General features: G+C 40.5%; 3 protein-coding genes across 8 annotated transcripts in view; 2 read left to right on the top strand and 1 right to left on the bottom strand.

The window, feature by feature from the left end:
* ndrg4 (NDRG family member 4) overlaps nt 1–4,618 on the top strand; it is a 56,623-nt gene extending 52,005 nt beyond the window's left edge. For 4 of the 6 annotated variants that reach the window (XM_083916868.1, XM_083916866.1, XM_083916865.1 and 1 more), the window contains 4 exons: nt 60–95; nt 224–275; nt 510–548; nt 2,531–4,618. In XM_083916868.1, coding sequence (XP_083772994.1) covers nt 60–95; nt 224–275; nt 510–548; nt 2,531–2,685 — 282 coding nt within the window. In that variant the 3' untranslated portion in view covers nt 2,686–4,618. The remainder of the gene's footprint in view (nt 1–59; nt 96–223; nt 276–509; nt 549–2,530) is intronic. The other 2 variants (XM_083916867.1, XM_083916870.1) reach the window with 1 other exon arrangement.
* A 1,971-nt stretch (nt 4,619–6,589) lies between these two features.
* LOC310948878 (olfactomedin-4) lies at nt 6,590–12,649 on the bottom strand. The gene is made up of 7 exons (XM_083916160.1): nt 12,537–12,649; nt 12,262–12,387; nt 11,054–11,272; nt 9,754–9,910; nt 9,178–9,405; nt 7,506–7,674; nt 6,590–7,276 (listed from the first exon to the last, which is right to left on the bottom strand). Exons 1-7 carry the CDS (start codon nt 12,588–12,590, stop codon nt 6,838–6,840), a joined length of 1,392 nt encoding a protein of 463 aa, XP_083772286.1. The 5' UTR covers nt 12,591–12,649; the 3' UTR covers nt 6,590–6,837.
* A 2,936-nt stretch (nt 12,650–15,585) lies between these two features.
* Nucleotides 15,586–18,198, top strand: olfm4l2 (olfactomedin 4-like 2). Its single transcript, XM_083917514.1, has 5 exons — nt 15,586–15,700; nt 15,890–16,048; nt 16,356–16,568; nt 16,765–16,897; nt 17,178–18,198. Exons 1-5 carry the CDS (start codon nt 15,671–15,673, stop codon nt 18,029–18,031), a joined length of 1,389 nt encoding a protein of 462 aa, XP_083773640.1. The 5' UTR covers nt 15,586–15,670; the 3' UTR covers nt 18,032–18,198.
* Nucleotides 18,199–20,316: the final 2,118 nt, after the last annotated feature.

Here is a 20,316-nt window from a genome sequence, read left to right as displayed (position 1 = left end):
ATCAAGGGTGTCTTTGTTCTGTCTAATTGTTTAATTGCTGCTCTCTCCTCTCGTGGTAGATGGCTGACTCTGGTGGACTTCCCCAGCTCACACAGGTAACACACAACAGGCTGCCATGCAATAAAATTTAAAAAAAATGAGACAGTCGATGACTGCATCACCCATATTTGACATTGTTAGCTCTAAAATCAGTGAAACTGAACTCTGACGTGTTGTTTTCCAGCCTGGGAAGCTGACTGAAGCCTTCAAGTATTTCCTGCAGGGAATGGGCTACAGTAAGTATCCAGAATGAGACTGTAGAGAGTGAGTGAGTGAGTGAGTGAGTGAGTGAGGTTTTATATACAGTATATTGTCATGTCTTTGTCCTTTTCAGTGATTTCTTATTAAAAAAAAGCCTATTTGAGCAGCAGTATTATTGTGGTGGTGTGTGAGTGTGTTGTGATATTCCATGCAGAGGGACATGAGCTGTGTTAATCTTGCCCTCTGTCTCCCTTGCCCCGTTCTCTCAGTCGCTTATGTGAAGGATCGGAGGTTGAGTGGAGGGCCAGGTACTTCCTCCCCCCCCCCCCCTTCACCTCTGACCTCTTATTGCTGCCCTGTTCGATGACATTTTTCAAATTTCTTTTAATTTAATTTGGTTATGAATACAATACTTTTGGGCTGTTATGAAATCCTTACTTTTGCTATCATTTCTAGTATTTATTTATTTTTGCCCTAAGGACATGAAACCCCATCATTGTTTTATCAAGAATATTTTTTCCTCCCAAGGAAAAATATACTGCCCTAACTACCCCTCCTCCCATTCCTTTGCCATTGCATCTCCAGTACTGCTCTTTGCATGGCCTTCAGCTAGCTTTGAGCACGGTTTTTTGGACTAAGTTTGTAACCAGTGATCTTGTCTTTAAATACGTACTAACGTTTACAAGTAATAGTTTAGGCTTTAAAGGAGAATGACCAACAGAACACTAAATCTATTTCCTGTAATCAAAAGAGAACCTTAACAAATTAAAGCTACATAAATTGCATTACATAAAGCTGGAGCCAGTGTTTTTGTATTAAAGATGTGGCCTTAATTACTATGACTAGTATACACACACGTAAAAAACAAAATTACTTTTTATGCTCAAATCATGGTCAAGGTATTCTTGAGTTGTATTACTGTCAGGGCATAAATGCTAGAACTCAAAACAGACAAATGAAATTCAAATCTTTTAAGCTGTACTAATCAATATTTGTTACAATAGATCAACTGACTGTGTTCCGTGTAAAAGGGGTCATTTATTGTGATGAACCCGTAGTTAATTATGCCTCAGCTCTACAGTTCCCTGCAGGCCTGGAACCTGTTTTTAGCCTTTTTGAAGCTCATTGTTTTGGTTTTCTGGCCCGCAATGTCCACTTTCATCAACCTTATTTTTTATCATCAGAAAAAGATCTGATCAACCCACAGTACACTCCGACAAACACCACAAGATAGACGATCAACATTTGTAGCAAGCTGGTTAACATAGTAGAGCATTCAGCATCTTAAAGAAGATGGACTCAAACAAAGGAGGCTGGGATTGCCTCCACACACCTCTCACAGGCTGTTCCCAAATACATGGAATAGCAACGTTTTTTCAAGGCCACTAGCACTAACACGCACACATGGTCAGACCAGACAAGCTCAGATTACAACACACAGGGAGAGTGACTTCCTTCTCTGATTAGGATTACTCCACTTAATCTTTACATAGAAAATATCTATGGTGGCTTCGATATTAATGTTCTAAATGTACAGAACATTAAGTAACTCCTGATACTTTCTCAGGAGTTGGTAGAGACCAAAACAGAGCTAAAGGGAAAGTGAATGTTGGATTTACATTTGTCATGTGGCCAAAAACATGACTCCAAATAAATGCTAAATCAATAAACGCAGCTTTAAGGCAAAGTAACCATTTCAGCTGTAGAGGAACATGAAACTGTGGATTCATCCCTGCTTTAAAATGACCTACCAACAGAAATAATTATTGGACACTACCTTAATAATACACTATATTATTGCATGAAGCCTACTGATTTTTTTCTGAAGTATTATAATTTTTGACTAAAGAGACATACATAACATATTCACAAACAGGATTAATAAATAGAGCTGGGCGCGTAATTCTTGACCTTAGCTACAGCATTTAGACTAAAAACAATCTTAATTCATGCCTTATACAATTAATGAATGGATTAATAATGGATACATAAATTAATAGAATTCCACAACAATAACCTTCTTCTAGGATAATTGAGCATTATATCACACAAAGTGCATGCCGCTGACACTGCGTCTCAGTGTTCAGTACTGACAGCTTTAATGAACAACCCCAACCATTCAGGGCTGTTGTGTGAGCCGGACCGCTGCCTTTTCTCACTCCCTACAAAAAGGAAAATTCTTCAGTTGTCCACATTAGCATGTGCTCCCAACATCTCCACAATATCAACTGATCACACATTTCTTTGTACAAAATGGAATGCTGAACTCTTAATCTTGCCTTACTCCCAGTGCCCTCCGCGAGTATGACCCGCCTGGCTCGATCCAGGACGGCCTCCCTGACCAGTGCCAGCTCCATCGACGGTTCCCGCTCTCGGACCTGCACCCATTCCGACAGCACCGAGGGAGTCGGCGCTGTCACCCACACCATGGAGGTGTCCTGTTGAGAAGGCCAGCCATAGAAAGAGGGAGGGAGGGAGTAGAGGGATGGAGAGAGGAAAGTCGCAAGACGTAGGGGAATGGAGACTGAAAGGAGAGAGGGTGAATGAGGAGAATGTGAACGATTGAAGGTGTGACTGCCTCTCCGTAGTCAGACATGGTAGGTGGTAGAATGAGACAGCAACAGAAAGGAAAGGTCCTGAAGCAGGTGGAGACAGCTCTCTCTGTCCTCATCTCTCTCCTCCAGATCCCTTTGTCTGCCATCTTCTTCCCTCTTCCACTGTAAAATACCATATGTGTTGCTACTAAAACCGCACCGTTAAACACCCACCCTATAAAACCCGCTCCTGTCGCCCAGCACTTAAAGATTTAGGCAACTGTTTTTGTTCTTGGAGTGTCATTCTTGTGTTCGCTGACTGTCTCCCCATTCTTTTCCTGCACCCCCACCACCGCACCCCTCCACACAAAAAAGGAAGTAACTCTGTCTGTCAACAGTCCACACAGCAATATCCGATATCTGCTGCTGTTAAAAATGTTATATGGAAAGGATGAAGGTGCACGATATAGCAAGGAAAACAGAACTTTTAGTTGGTGCCATAATGGAAAAGTGTTATGCATCAGTATTTTGCAAGCGGCGTGTTATTTTGTTGTTGTGTGGCAGAATGCGAGTATCTCTCTCTGTGTATTTTTGTAAGAGATGGTTATTTCTCTCTGAGTGACTGGGGCGTGCCAGAGGGTGTGTCCAGAATTTGACAGACAACAGAACGCAGCCCATTGTAGCCGAGTGCACCCGTAGTGCTTAGAGAGGAGTTGTTAGCTTTTTTTTAGCATAGCTAGAGTACATCACGCTGATTTAAAGCTGCACTTGGTAAGATTTTATGTCTCGTTAACTACACTTAGAATGCAAAAAAAGTGATATTCGTTTCAGGTCGTAAGTGCACCGAGACCTAGCCACTACACCACCAGGGAGCTTAGCTGGCACAATTGTGCAGCTCCATTCGTTGTTAGTGCTTTTATCATGATAATATGTATGTGATATGGAAAAAGTACAACCAGTCTTGTGTTTGAATAATCTTGATTTTGAGCAAGATGACAATCTGATTTGTGAGCCACTGGAGTCCATCCATTGTTTAGTATTGAATTAACACAAATTGATTGATATAAATATATAAGCAAATGTAGCAGCAAAGCTGAAGCACTTAATCAATCTGACTCCTAAAAAGCACTTCAAAAGAGGCCTAACCAGAGAAAGCTCTGCTCCATGAGGTGGGATGCTGTAGGACAGGCCAGGGTGGTGAACATGACATGTCACAGTACTGATTATTGAAGTTTAATCTTCCCTTATTACTGGCATTTGGAGCCTCATAAGTGCAAAGTTGCTGGGTGCAGCTTTAAGATGTGTGTCATCTCACATTTCTAGGCCAATCCACTACATGAATATAGGCTAGAGTAAGTATTTATTAACATGTATATGCATGTAAATGTGAAAGTTATCTTCGTGTCTGAGTAGTATCTATCTAGCATTAGGGCATTCTTCATTAGCACCTTACGTGTGATTAGTTAAATAGAGCCATTGGTTGCAACCGCCATCATCAGTCTGTAACTCCAGTGCATGGATGTGGTTCTAGCCGTAGTCGGCTCTTTGTGGTCTTTAACATGACAATCACACTCTGACCCAAACCAAACCAGACCAGGGGGACCGAGGCAGGACCAGGCCGACCCAACAAGCTCTTTCCGGGTCACCACCAAAGAACTTGCAGCAGCCTTCCCTTACAGTGCCCAGCCCCACACCGTAGATATACCAAAGCTACCAACCTAAAAACACACACACACACACACACACACACACACACACACACACACACACACACACACACACACACACACACACACACACACACACACACACACACACACACACACACACACACACAAATGAAACCTGTGTGGGCTGTGCTTTGTAAGGGAACTAAGCCAAAGAAACAACATGAATACACAACATTCACACAAGACAGAATCCATTGCAGTGTGGTCAGTGTGTGTTTTGATGTAACGTGTAACCATAATCTCACTAGTATAGTAAATGTATATCAGTATAGTTTTAGACTAGTGAGGCTGTGTGCTGTTATCTCTTATAATTCTGGACCACCTTGTCAGTAGCGATCAGAGAGGGGGTCCCCTGTTTTTTTGACTTAGTAATGTACAGTATTCATGTACCATAGTCACCTTCTCCTGTTTCCAGTTTTACAAAAAACCCTTTGGTCCCCTGTCAGAAGGGGCGTAGCTTCCAATCGCTGAGGTGTGCGCTTTCCTGAGGAGGCCTGTAAGAGGCGGGGCTTTTTTGGAGCCATTTGGGCGCCAAGCTCGGAATGTAGGGCAAACCCCAGCCACCTTAAAAAAACAAAAAAACCTCCCCCCTAAAAAAAATCACATGGTGCCCCGGCTCTCACAGGCAAAACCCAGTCGCAACCTAAAGGGCTATCAGCTGAAGTCACTTTTTAAAATGTTAGTAGTGTTAGTCGTGTTGTTGAGCACCAGGGGGCCCTAGAGACCAGCAGATAGATAAAGAGAATATGTTTTTTTTAAAGACAAGAAGAAGAGAACAGATCAGTACATAGAGAGAGATTCTGACCTGGAAAATACTGAATGAATGAATGAATGAATGTAAACGAATGTGAATTTAATGAAGCTAGAGAGATTATTGTTGTATTGTTTGAATCCAGTAAATGTAATAGATTTCTGGGTAAGATCCTGACGTATGGAAGGGAGAGATTGTGAGAAGATATTAGACAGTCGGATCAAACACCTCAATTTGAATTTCATGAACACTGAAGTTTGCATGTAGTGGCGTATACGGTTATCTTTCAGTGTTTTCTCTCTTCACCAAGCTCTTTTCTGCCATCTATACTTCTACAGTTTCCTCCTACACGACTTCTATCCAAACTGCCTGGGGGGCTCCTGAATGTATTTTGTCCTTTTTTGAAGTGCTGTACAGTATTGTAAACCTACGCCTCTCAGAACCCCTCACTATGGTTTGCACTTCCATCCCTGCCCAACATCTTTGACGTTTAACCCTGTACATGAAAACCCAGCTCCTTCCTGTTCCTCCTCCAGGTCTATAAATAGTGAAGTTCAGTAGCGATTTGTGAAAGTCGACAGCTCCTGTAAGCTGGCACTGGATCAGTTTATATAGACCCTGGTCCTCATTGCACTTGTAGATACTTTTTATTTATAGAGCAGGTTATCCGAAGCGAACACTCTAACACTACTGTATTGTGAAGAAAACTTCAGCATATTTCTGTTCCTCTTCCCTTGAAGTTTCTCTTTTTTTATAGGCAACAATAAGGTGTAACCTCATCTTGGTAAAATGATATTGGTTCATGTGTACTACTACTATTCTTCTTGGTCTTCATACTGCCATTATTATTGATTTGTATTGAGCAATAAGTTCTTTTTTTTCTCGTTTGGTTGTTTCATTTTGTGGGAGTCTTCCCTGTTAGCTTGTTTCTATTCACAACAGTAGAAGGACTCTTACCTACTTTGCTGTCATTCAGATGTGTAATGTAAAGTTTCAATATATTATATACAAACAAATATAAAAAGTAAGCTGTCTCTGTCCATGTACTGATCAAGTAACAAGTAAGAAATAAAGACTTTATGTCAGATTTTGTGAGTCAAGTGTCTGATCATTTTCAGTCATACTATTTTCAGTATAAATGGTATAAGCATTATAAGCAAAATAAAACATCTTTATGGATTTTTGAGATTCATATTATTTGACAGCTAAATTGGAAGCCGTGTAGAAATATAAAGCCATATTTTGTTAGATATAAAACCCAATGATGAGAGATATTGGCTACACATAGTTCAAAATGTTTAAAATACTTTTAATTAAGCTTTAACATTATTGGGTAAACATTTCTTCCCCTCCTTATGCAGAAGGATTGATTCTCAGAAATCCTAAGGTACTGTTTCCACACTCTAGATATAAATCAGCTACAGAAAGATCTTGCAGTTCAAATGTACGTTAATCTGAATTTACCATGTAAAATACCATGTATACCATATACTGAATATAATGTCTTACAGGCATTTTTACCTGTTCACTATAACTACAACCATTATTTGGATACATTGTTTTATGGAAAATGTTGTTAGCATCAATCGCTAAACAAAACCTTATATGAGACCATGTAGGAGTCACAGTAGGCATGTAGCATCTGGTCCACAGGGCTGTAGTTCAGGGCATAAATGTTTGGAGACATCTTGTTTATGTGGATGCCAATGTCAAACCTCTGCACCCCTGTTGTGGTGTCAAACGAATAGAAGATCTCCTCCACTTCTTTGCTGACGTATCGTGTTGCATAGAGCACGCCGCATGCCATGAAGGTATTGGTCACCCCCTGCTTGTAGACAGAGGTGCGCCAGGTTTGGCCGAGCGTCGGCGGTTCACCCTCCTCCACCTTGGACAGCACCAGGTTACCAAAGTCCTGGGTGGTGGTATAGATCACCCAGATGCCTGACTCATCTGTCGCCAGGTCCAGGTCAGTGTACGGGTAGCATTCATCAAGGTGGCAGAAATTACCTTTACCGTTATACCTGAAGAAGCAGAGGAAGGAACTGGTGTTTCATTTGGAAAACAGTGTGTTGATTTTTTTCTGTATTACCTAATTTGTTGTTATTACAAAACTAAAGTATTAAACATTTTCATGTAAATTTGGAACATTTCGCAACATTTTTGTTGCTGTTGTAGAAACGAGGCAATTATTCTGGTAACAGGAACATCCACTTAAATAATGATCTTAAAGAGAAAGATGGAGCAGCGGACCTGGTTCCTTTGGGTAGTTTTAAGTTGGTAACAGCTTTGGTGGTGAGGTTGAATCGACAGACAGAATCTTGGTTGTAACAGTTGTAATACAGCGCCTCTCTATACAGCACAACATTTGGACCCTGGATGGTGTTGGTGGTGGGGTTAGAGGGGCTGATCTGGACATTACCTGGCAGAAAAAGTAAGAGAAGAATGAGTAAGAGGTAAGGGAGAAATGTAATAAATGTAATATTTTAGAAAGCAATCAATAATATTAGTATATAGTATTGTGCCTCGCTCTTTAAAGTCATAATCCATAACATTTGAGATATGAGATACCTTGTTTCTAGCGGCCTCTTTGGTGATAAGATGTAATTGCAGGCGAGCCTGTTCTTTCAGAGCCCTCCATCTTGTCACATTCAAGGTCGCTTTTGTAAACTGTATTTACACACATTCATCCCTCTACTTACAATTCGTCCCCTATATGCTACCCTCTTAAATCCATACACACACTCATGTTCCTATTACACTTCTGCCCTTACTACAAGCCTGACTCAGAGGATTCAAAGTCCCGATTTCCGATTACAATGAAACACAGCATAACCGATAGTGATGAGCTGCACCTGGGCAGACCAATCACTGTAGAGCAGCGTCACTAACATTCACATTTAGAGAAGGAATGTCGCCACAGTCACTCAGATTGTAATACTCAGTAAAAAGGCAACAAGTGCTTTCATTAGTGGGTCACATGATCACTCACCATTGTTTGAACTCACTCTTTAATAGATACAGTAGGGACTTAACAGACAATTAACAAGATGAAAATCTTATGGATTATATCTTCAAAAGATAAGTATGGTTATATTGTATATTTTTCCCACTATCCACCCAAATCAACAGTGAACTGATCCTTCTAATTATAAAAACACCACACTGTTGCACGGAAATGTTCCTTCATTGTCATGAACACACACACACACACACACACACACACACACACACACACACACACACACACACACACACACACACACACACACACACACACACACACACACACACACACACACACACACACACACACACACACACACACACACATACACACACACTGTAGTTTATTTGAACTCAGTCACACAAACACTGTCCTGCTGCCCCAAATACTCACTATACCACCTAATGTGGATTAATCCAGCAATGAAAACAGTCCCCACCTGTCATTTCTTATGACCCACTAGAAGAGTGTGGGGGTGTCTATTCATGTGGGCCAATTACAGCTCGCAGGGTGAGCAGTGCTCTGATTTTACATCGCCACTTTGTGATTTCCCTCCCCCTCAGCATCAGATACTGACGCGCAGAGTATCTGGCAGTGTGTCTGTGAGCAGCACACACAAAAACAGAGAAAGTGAAGCTCTGCATTTATTTATAATCCGGCAGTGCAGCACCTTCTAGCAGGACTCTCTGAAGTTATGAGTGAGTATTTGTGCTATAAAGGTAATCGCCGTGAAACAATCATAAAATACTGTCTTAATCCTCTGATTCACTGCTTTGTCATCACTAAACGGAGCTCACTCACTTTATTCACTCTCTAGGTCACTTGACCATCTCTTGGCCGGAGAGGAAAGCAGGTGCTGTGTGTTAAAATGAAGCAATACTTTCTACATATTATATCTTAAGTACAACAGTTCTTTACCTGGTACGCTGACCCCGACAATGAGAGAGCTCAGACTAGAGTAGAGACGGACGTAGTGAGCGAATTTGTTGCTGGAGGTCAACATAACCAGCCAATACCAGCTCTCCTTCCCCTCCTCTGGTTTGGGATCCCGACCCCAGGCTCCATACTTGTGAGAGCCAGGGTACTCTCCTGCTGTGTATACCCTCGGTCCTGTTATGTTCAGAAATTGACCGTAGGAACAGTTACCTTAGGAAAAATAGAAAGGGAGAGAAATTGCACTACATTAATACAGCTTGTTGACTAAGGCGTCCACTGGTTGATAATTACTGCCTAATTGTGGTGAATAATTCCTAGAGCTTCCCACAGTTCATTTATACGCTACATTAGCTCTTAGTGAGGAAGGCCCTTCACAGCTGTGAGCGACCCTAATTGAAGGCACATTTGATTTTGCTCAGGTTGAATATCAAGCAAGTCATCATGAGTTGCTCATAAATGAATAATACAGAAAAAACATTTGCTACACCGGAGTAATTTTTTATCTGTCAGGTGGTCTCTCTCTCTCACTCTGGTGCTTAGTGTGGTTTTGGCACATACCAGGTGGAGGCTGAGGGGGTTGGACTGTGGGGTAGTCCAGTCCATTTACGCACTTGTCCAGGTCTCTCTTCAGACGCTGGTTGGCTTGTTGTGTCTTCACCACCCTCATGCTGTCGTACGTCTCCAGCTCCTTCATCTCTGCTCTCAGATCCTGCAACTGAGCACCAGAACAGACACCCCAATATTTTTTTATTTTTTTTACAAACATGAATGCCCTTGAATGCAGTTTTACGTGTGATCAGAGAAACTTGAATGGCTTACACATTGATAAAGAAAAACATTTCACCCATCCATTTCCATCCTCACCACCACCAAACTGACAGCAATATGTTGCTTATCTATTAATATGTTGCTTATGTTCATAATACAGCTCCCATATGGATTTATTTCGCTGAATTATAATAGATATTAACTGCAATTAAACATAAAGATTGAAACAATTTGGAAATTTTAAAGGAAATGTGTATGTGTACCTATGTAAAATAAGAGCTGCACTGTATAAAGTTCTCCATACCTACCTGCTGAGCTCTGAGTGATGCATTCAAGTCAACAGGGGACTCAGGGGACTCAGCTTACAGTCAAATTACTATGTCTACTTTGTAGTAAGATTATAGAACCTGTCTGCCAGTGTCTTGATACCACCAGATGGCAGCAAAGGTTGGTTGTGGTTGGGGCTGGAGACTACAAGTTTGAAAATGAGGATCCAGATTAAGAGATAAATTCTTATCTCTTAATCTTGAGGTGTGGAGTTATAAAGAAGTGAGTTTAGCAGACCTCTGTAGCTTTGTCCTTATTTCTGCTTGAGGCCAGAGGCTCCAGGCCACTATAGCCACTTAATAACGCCCCTAAATATCAGACTAAACTTTTGGTGCGTTGCATTGTAGGTAATGTAGTGGCCAGATTTTGACAAGATGGAAGAATTAAATTGAAAAGAAGTTATATATGGTTCTACTGAAACTTTTTTTTACTGTCCATCCTGAGTCAGTGATGATCAGTCAATGGTGGTGTAAAGCAAAATAACTGGAATACTCTTTGAAAGAAACAAGGGCATTGATTGCAACACTACCAGGAGAAAGTTAATTTCATTAGTGCTTGACAGTGTAAATATAATAAGTGAAAAGTTCTCATAATATTCTTACATGACGTGACTTTTAACTATGAAGAAATCTACAGAAAAAGTGCAGTGGTGGTCCTTTAAATTATGATATACTACTAATCTACAGTCTGAGCAGACTTGCACACAGACAGGCGTTGCCTTCTTGAATGGTGTCAGTGTTGAGCAGCTGGTTGTTGAATCTACCTGTTTAGTGGTGCTAGTAGTTAGGTGCTGGTTTCCCAGGGCAGTGCTGTTGAGCTTGTCAATGAGCTGCTTGATCTGCATCAGTTCATTCTCTATCACCTGCAGGCTGAGAACTGCATAGAGCTCTCCATCATCCTCCCTCTCCAGCATCGACACATCCTCCTGCAGACGGGGCAGACGTTGCTCCAAACCCAGCAGCAGACTCTCCAGCTCCATAGTCTGCACAGAGCAGGTCGACACTGCGCTCACACATCACTTAGGTCTCAATCACCATGAATGCATATGTAGGAATGTAGAATTAATAATAATTCTACATGAGTTAATGCAAGAACAATACGTCAATTTAATTAGTGAGGAAACCTAAGGAGTCTCAATCATCATGGTTTCTGAGTTAATCATGATCATGGCTTCTTCATAGGTAAGTCTGTAGTTAACAGCACAAAAATGGATCATTCACAGCAGTGCACAGTCTGTAGAAATCCAGTGTTGTTAGCATGATTATCTTGTTGTCTAGATGGTAACTCATTTGTGAAAGTCTTGCAAGATGGTTAAGTTTAGGCATCAACCATGAGTGATTAAGGTTAGATGGTTAAGTTTAGGCATTAACCATGAGTGGCATAGATAATACACGGTACTTTTGGCTAATTAGCAATTCAAGGTTGTAAATTAATATGTATAATAAGTAAGGTTTCTTAAATGGTTTGTGAGTTTTACCTAAAACTATGTGATACATACTATGGTACTTCTCTATTCCTCAGTCGTATTGATCATTGAAATTGAGTCACAAATGATGATCCAATTTGCATTTGTAATTGTTTCGGCAACATCTGGTTTATACATCATCATTTATCATCTGCTATTTATCGGTGTTAAAAATAGACCATGTCACCACTTTATTTGAGGGGCTACAAATATGAAAAAGTCATGAAAAAGTAAAGCCTAGTTAATCATGATGACAACACTTGGACTTCAACAGAAAACACATGCATTGACTTTTTTTTATCCCGTCCTTTTAACTGCAGTCTTATGAAGAAGACATGAACATCATTAATAACTTTAGTTGTTGCACCAATAAACGTATTGCACTTGCATTAACATGCTTAAGATACTATTAATGATTGCATTTGATCATTCATTATTATAAATATCATTGTATGACAGTATAACAGCTGCTTAGGAAGCTTGTGTTCTTTACAATCTATACTTACCTTCTGTGGAGTGACGTTGCTGTTGCATTTCGACGCATTGTCCTCCACTGTGCTTAGTTTGTCATGAGGGAATGCTTTCTCTGAATTAGTCAACTCACATTCACACTTTTCAGGTGATGAAGGTGACTGAAATAAACATGAATATTAAACATGGCATGTAAAAAAACACTACATACCTTTTGTAAATATATTGACATTTGAAATGTGCAGCGTGTGATCATTTACAGTCAAATTTAAAAAGAAATAGTAGCACTGTATTCCCAGTGTTTTCTTACCTGTTTGGTGAGCGTGAGCAGAGCACACAGTGGAAGGATCACGCACAGCTTCATGGTGGATCAGAGAGAAGAGCTGAATGAAAACACTAGTGTGTGACTGCAGCAGCAGCTCCTCCCTTGTGAACACTCAAACTATCCTCTGCATGTGAGTAAGTGCATGTGCGTGTGTGGTTGGTGTGTGTTCAGCATGTGTGTGATCACTTCCTCCATGGGATTACTGGGATTGCAACAACACAGAGTTTTGTCGATATGGTGAAGGAAAAATCTTGATACTGACAGATTACTTTTGCTTCTAGTTTTGATATTGTTTTGCTTGTAATTATTTCTAGCTTTTATCATTCTTATTTGTCTCATACTTTCATTTTATGGCTTTTACATCTTAAAACTGTCAACTTGCTTTTATTACTAAAAGCATGTTTTCATCTCTCTAGGATTTTATTGTATTGTTTTCGCTCCTTTTTTAAGTTTAGTTTTTAATATCTGTGCTATTGATTTTGTTTCTCTGTGAAGCACTTTTAGCTGCATTTTACGTTATGAAAAGTGCTATATGAATAAAGTTTATTATTATTAGATGTGACTAATGACATTTTGAATTACTACTAATATACTGTATATACACTCAACTATCAACAATGAAAATACTTATATAAGATGTTTAGAGTGCTGTATGTTGCCTGTAATTAGTACTGTATTTGTTTATTTATTAGTTACTAAGACAACAGCTCGTCCTGCTAAGTTATTATGTAAATCAAACAAATCTAAAGTTATATTTTACACATACTGTATGCACATAATTAAATACCTAGCACAACTTGTTTATCTCCTCAAATAACAACAACTTAGTAATTATCACAACATGGATGAGGTTATAAACTAACATGTCTTCACACTAGAACTGCCACTATCAGATTTATACTTCATAATTATCACGGCAAAAATAACTCACAATTATGATAATAATGCACTATCTATAGAAAATTTGAAATAATTAAATAACACAATCAGTCGAAAACATCCTTAACTTTTTGTGTGTGTTTTGTCTCCTTTTGGCATATGAACTACTCATAGTACGAGTGTGGTATGTGGAGGGGAATAAATCAAATTAAAAAGAGGTCCTGGATTATTATTATTAATCGTATTATTAACATGATATCAATATTTCATTTAGTCTGGTCAATGACACCCCTACTTTGCCAGTTCTGTTAACCATGGAGTACTGAGGTTTTTTACCGATCCCTCTGCCTGTACTCATCTTGTTGTGCATGACATGGTGAGCTGCCCTCTTTATGAAGACTCTTTCTCATTCATAATAGCATACATATCTGCTCTGTAAATCCCCTGTCCTGTGCTCTCCTTTGAGAAAGGAATCAGAAACCAAAAGGGTTTTGTTGAGCATTTCTGATATTCCCTCAAATAACTTTTTTTCTTTAAATATTGAAAAACTATTAGCTATATATTTAAAGAAATATTGAATATTAAACTATTATTTCTGATGTGGAGATGAATCGATGTCTTGGCCACCACATTCCTGTAAGTTTGAATCTGAGGGAGTGACTTCCGGTTAAATACTGTTTTATATGTGGGGATCATGAATGTCTGTATAATACTAAGAATAATAATACATATACTCACTATATCAACTACTTTATGTGTATATGTAGCCTATGTATTTAGCCTGCATCATCAGAGACAAACGTTCCAGTTCACATTTTTACAGTGCTCATCAGATAGGCCGCACTGACTGTCCTGTTGATGGGAGTGAAAGCCAAATGTTGAAGGGAAGTGGTGATGGAAACGTGACATGATCTAGTGGTGCACACACACAATCTGTGGATGTGGAAACAGGATTGAGGAACAGAAAGTGACCGCTGTAGAAGTTCCACAGTCAGACAGACGCAAACATTTAAATGCAATGTTTAATGCTGTATTTTGTGTCGTTTGACACGACATTTAGTGCAGGTCTGCATAGAACAGTAACATTGTACTGTTATGTGCAAAATACTTTAGTTGCAGTGGCGTTTTGAGGGGCATGAGTGAAAAGGAAAAAAAAGGGCACATATAGCACGCCCTCGCCACTGAAGAGGGCAATTTAGCACACATTTTGGCTTCCGTGTGGACACTCTAACACGCGTTTTGGCTCGCATGGGGCATTTTAGCACACATTTTGGCTCCTGGGGGGCACTTTAGCAGGCATTTTGGCTCCCAGGGGGCACTTAAGCACACGTTTTGGCTTCTAGAAGGCACTTAAGCACGCCAGTGCACAGTTGAGTGGCTAAACTTAAGACTCCTGACAAAGCTGTGCGTGAATAAGATAAGATCCAGCTCTAACCACTTACTGTGGCTTTTCACTGAATTTTTTGGGATGACGAAATTTCTTCCAGTTACAGTATGTTTGACCTGTTTGCCAACCCTGTCAAATCTGAAACATGGACCAATGTTAACAGCAGCACAGGGCTCTGGTGTCGTTTGAAGAGATAAACAAGTTGTGATAAGCAGGTATTTCATTTTCTGATTTATGTATGTGTGAATATGAATATGAATACTTTTATTAATATTCATAATCTCATGAATTCTCTGTAGTAATTACTATTACAACTATTAAATCAACAAATCAACAGCTAAATAATTGTTTTCCTCCTACTTAGGATATGAATTTCATTTAGATTGAAACATCACATATATATATTTATTTGCCTTTACTACAAACATGAAATGATCCGTGATAGTCAATAATAGTCAGTTATAGTGTGCAGAAGTTTTTAATTGAGTTGCTCTGCCATCTGACACCCGATTACACACTGTGTGCAGAGATGTTATTCAGTATTTTGCTTAGATTATGAATTACCTAACTGTATTATTTGTACGTGGAAATTGTGACCAAAGTATTAAGTAAGCGGGAAAAACACGGGGAAGTCCTGGGTGAACTAAAACTGCTGTGAAAATAAACATTTCACATTTTAAGAGTTTCACTTCCATGGCTCTGTAGTGACTCATCAGTGATGAGAAGCAAGTCAGGAAAGTGTGTGTTTGTTGTGAGTGAGTGTATTAAAGACACGCGAACAGGAGGGGTGTTGATTTCAGTACTAACAGCTCCTGTTCTGGTCAGTCCACTGATCATCCCTACAGCTGTAAACATGCTGCTGCTCCTTCTGCTGCTTTCACCAGTGAGTTACTCTTTCTATCCTATAAATAGGAACAAACAACAAAAGTGGAAGATATAGCACCTTTTGCCAATAGACCGAGGCTTTTCATTTCTTCTTTGAGTTCTATTTGTTAGTGCAGTTTCTTTACTGTTCTTGTAAATCTTCCATGTACTGTACAACATCAGTGTTTTAATACATGTGTGTCTGCAGGGTAATGGCCAGGCTCAGCGTGTGTCGGGCCAGAAGAAGGATGGCTCATGTGTTTGTGAGGTGAACTCCACATTGTGGTCGTTCCCTGCTCTGCATTACGAGGCCGTGCTGAAGCAGGTTCAGTCCTGTGAAACATCTTTGAACAGTTTGCAGGAAAAGGTGAGAAGGGCCAGCATAATTTTTTTAGCGTGGTAATTCATTCAGACTGGGTCCAGACCGGTCCAGTTCCACCTCAGATCAAAACTGATCAGAAGCATTTATTATAATGTGTCATTTTGATTCCGTTTGATTGTGTTTACTGTCGGCACTTCATCTCACCTGACTTGCATGTTTTTGTGACCGTCACAGATAAATGAGGGGATGAAGAACATTTCAGAACTATATAATATAATCAGACCTGGAATCCTGAAAACATATTCAGTTATCAGGAAACAGCATCAGAGTTTGTGTGTGTGTTTTCTTGAAGGTGGAGTTGTCCAATAAGCGTCTTCCTCAGATCCAGGCTCAGATCAGGAATTTGACTGATCGTCTGGAGCCTCACCAGTACCTGCACTACCAAGGCCTGTACACAGACTTGTCTATGCAACGGCTAGGCCAGGAGCTTAGTCAGCTGCAGACAGACATTGGTGCCGTCCACAGCCAGTTAAACAACGCCCAGACACAGAAACTCTCCAAAGAGGTACGGCAGAACATGGAGTGACACTAAAATGATTCCTAAAGTTACAGAGCGAGCAACTGTTTGCCTGTAGTGTAATGTCATGGGTATAACTATGTACATTTTTTTAACTGCCCGTGTGTGTTTGTGTGTGTGTGTGTGTGTGTGTGTGTGTGTGTGTGTGTGTGTGTGTGTGTGTGTGTGTGTGTGTGTGTGTTAGGTGGGTAAACTACGTACTGATGTAGACAGGATGCAAATATCAAACACAGTTAACATGAAGACTGTCAAAGAGAAACTGCGCTACCTGAAGAATGGCGTTCAGTCCTGCAAGTCCATCCCCACAGACTTCAGAAGTAAGTACCTATGCTCTGTGTGTGTTATACTACGTAAGATGACATCCAGAGCATTGGGTGTTCGTTGAACACCTGGTGTGACACTAGAGGATGCCAAACTTTTTAATATCATTGTGATTTGCAGATACATACAATGGCCACATTTTTTTTCTGGTGACTTCATTTGCTGCTCAGGACACCACTACTCCACTATATCACTACATAGCAGATTGTTGTAACTGTGAACTCACAGAAACGTATATCCACCTTCTCATCCACCTTCTCATCTCTCTGTTTCCAGACCAAGACCCGGGCAGGTACTGCCTCAAGGGCTTGATCTCCAACATTTCAGATCCTGTCACAACTAAGATCAGTCCCTATGGTAAGAGCTACATCTCTGGTTCATGGGGCAAACAGGCCCAGATGGACAGTGAGGGGCAGAAGAACAGCTACTGGGTTCAGTCTCTGCTCAACAGCAACATCTATGGCAACACTGTGCGTGTATACCAAACCTATGAAGACTTCATGGCCTCCACCAACCACAAGGACTTTACCTTCGCACCATCCTACACTCACGCTAACACCATTGAAGGTCCCAGTGCTGTTCTACATGGTGAAGCGCTTTACTATCACTGCTATCGCTCTGCGGATGTCTGCCGCTACGACCTGAACAGCAACACCGTCAAGCGGGTGACACTTCCAGGCACAGGCGTGGGCATCAACAACAAGTTCCCATACTGTTACTATGACTGCCGTGTCAATAGTGATGTGGATGTTGAGGCCGATGAGAGGGGACTATGGGCCCTCTATGCCACCGTTGGTAACCATGGTAATCTAGTGGTGAGCCGGCTAATTTGGGACAGCGAGGCAGAGACGCTCAATGTCTCACAGACATGGGAGACGAGGGTGTTCAAGAAGGCGGTGAGCAATGCTTTCATGGTGTGCGGAGTGTTATACGCGACACGTTACATGGACGAAACTCACGAAGAGGTGTTCTACGCCTTCGACACAGCAACAGGCAAAGAGGACAACTCACTAGCATTGCCAATGGAGAAGGTAGCTAAAGGAGTGGCCAGCCTAAGCTATAACCCCACCAACAAGCAGATCTACATGTACAATGATGGCTATCTGCTGGCCTACCAGGCCCACTTCTGATCTGAGGCTGATGTAACTGGAAAATTTTAACAATGTCACATAACACTTCCAACAATAAATAAACATAGTAGAGAGGCTTAGAGAAGCAATAATATTTGTCGTATCTGCGTGCATTCAAAATAATCTTTTACAGTGACTACATAAAGTAGATTTGTTTGTTAGAAAACCCAAGCTCACTATTTTCATCGCATTGTAAATAAAGCTTTTCAAAATCTGTTCTGTCTTCTTCTTATTTTTAGTACATCTTATATCTTTTATACAGTCTATGCTCCAGACGCAGCATGCAGACACTCCCACAGTGTATAGCGATACACAGCTCCATCCATCTTTCAGTCGTTTAAAGCGGAACAAAACTTCCAGTCTTTGTCACCTCTCAAATCCCACCAATAGCGAGCCAGTTCTTCAGTATATTCTGAAAAAAGTGCTTTTTCGGTTGCGATGGAAAATCATTTTTTTGACCAATCGGAGCAGACTGGGCTTTTCGGGAGGGGGGACTTAAAGAGACAGGCGCTGCATCAGAGTGTCTTAGACAGAGGGTGAATACAGGTGCTGCAGCCATGAGCAGTATGAGAACTATAAAGTGTCTTTTGAACATTAAAAGCATGTAACCATGTTCAAGTAGAAACACAAAATATATGCAGGAACCTATAATCATTAACTGTATGATGCAGCATAGAATATTTTAGATGCATGCAAATACATTACACTTTAATTAGCACCAACAATGAAATGTTATTATTACTTTGCATTGTACTATTACTGATACTTTAAGATAACTTTTTTTTCTTCTTAACAGTACATCCAAGTCCAAAGACTGGGACTGCCAGAAGTGGTTTTATGCTATCTGCTGATCTTGTACATTCATATTGGGTTTACTGTATAAGTGTGTACATATGTTGATAACAATAAGAGTCAGTGAAATCATATTTTTGCAGTAGGGTAAGGCTCATAGGCTACATTAAACTCAGACTCAGACTTAGATCATACTCAGGATACTATGTTCATCGACTCAGTACAGATGAAGCTAGAGGTATAGACAGTAATGAGCCTTTGAACCACCAGAGTGCGCTGCAATGCTGAGACAACACCTAGAAAATTACTTTATGTAATACTACTCTAAGCCTGATATTGATCGCAAACACGTGTATTTCTTAAAGTGTTATGGTTCTTTACTGTAAAACACTCAAAAACAGCAGTGCTGCCAGCTACACAGAGAAAAAGACACACAGAGTGAGTGTAATCAAAAGTAGCTTGTATGAACTGGTGTAAGTACTTTTGGTATAATGTTGTGCATTGATCTTTTTAAACAGAGAGCCTTACTGGGAACAGGAGTTAGAACTATACATGCAATACACCTGTATCATGTTTCTGTAACCTGTTACAGTGTTTTTTGCAATGTCCCTGACAAATAAACAAATATATACATTTAAAAAAAAAAAACACTGGGCAGTTTGTGGTAGTACCAGTTGTGCCCAATAGGGGGCAGCGTGATCCCACACTGAAGTCAGGAGGACAGATGTTTGCACTGCTGTGGCCTGGTTTCCCTTTCTGGCTGGCTGCCTCTCCGACACACCCAAAGCTCTGCTCACATAATGACAGACCTGCTGCCCTGCAGATTCAAGAAAGCCAAACAGTAACCGTCTGGCTCAGGACAAAACTTAATGGTCTACTCTGCGTCGTGTATGTGGTCAGGCTGATTTCATGTTTCTGTACAGGGAAAATAGGCTGGGCAGGATCTACATGTTCTGTAATGATATGCTGGGACATTTTGGTAACCTTTAGAGTCATCATTTTTACCTTCAGATCCTCTATTCTCATCCTGCTACTCAGTCCCCTTCTGTAGAAATTAACAGACCAGTAACAGAAAAAATCGTCATAAAGAAACAAGGTATAAAATGAGTATGAAATGTTGCAATGCAACAATTAAAAAAAAACATGACAACATGACAAATACCACACTGGTTCTAACTCCAACGCTCCTTCTTTACAATTCCCCCTCCACAGGTACAGCGTGTTTCCTTATTGCTATTCTCTGAACCAAAAAGGAAGCTGCAGCATCTTTTTTAGCCATGGAAAGACTGCAGAGAGAGAGACTGAAAATGCTGGCTCCACACAGAAAGGCTTCAGCTGCCTAGCAGATTCAGGCAAAGTAAATAGGCTTCTCTGTAGAACTGCATGATTGTTGTGGACTGATGCTCCACTGACCACTTAGAGCACATCCTCATACTTATTGCCAGGAAGTCCATCCCGTTTTGTCTCCAAGGCAGAATCGTACCATGATGATG

This window comes from Echiichthys vipera (genome assembly GCF_963691815.1).
Source record: "Echiichthys vipera genome assembly, chromosome: 7".
Taxonomy (NCBI): domain Eukaryota; kingdom Metazoa; phylum Chordata; class Actinopteri; order Perciformes; family Trachinidae; genus Echiichthys; species Echiichthys vipera.
The sequence above is the reverse complement of the archived record's forward strand: the minus strand, read 5'-3'. Positions and strand labels throughout refer to the sequence as shown.

Bases quoted from the DNA above. Each gene is read 5' to 3' on its own strand.
- LOC310948878 (XM_083916160.1), bottom strand. From the start codon at position 12,590: ATGAAGCTGTGCGTGATCCTTCCACTGTGTGCTCTGCTCACGCTCACC. The intron at 9,911-11,053 runs GTAGATTCAACA...TCTGGTGCTCAG, and splicing joins CTACTAGCACCACTAAACAG to TTGCAGGATCTGAGAGCAGA. The intron at 7,675-9,177 runs GTAAAGAACTGT...TTTTTCTGCCAG, and splicing joins TGTCGGGGTCAGCGTACCAG to GTAATGTCCAGATCAGCCCC.
- olfm4l2 (XM_083917514.1), top strand. From the start codon at position 15,671: ATGCTGCTGCTCCTTCTGCTGCTTTCACCA. The intron at 16,049-16,355 runs GTGAGAAGGGCC...GTTTTCTTGAAG, and splicing joins TGAACAGTTTGCAGGAAAAG to GTGGAGTTGTCCAATAAGCG. The intron at 16,569-16,764 runs GTACGGCAGAAC...TGTGTGTGTTAG, and splicing joins CACAGAAACTCTCCAAAGAG to GTGGGTAAACTACGTACTGA.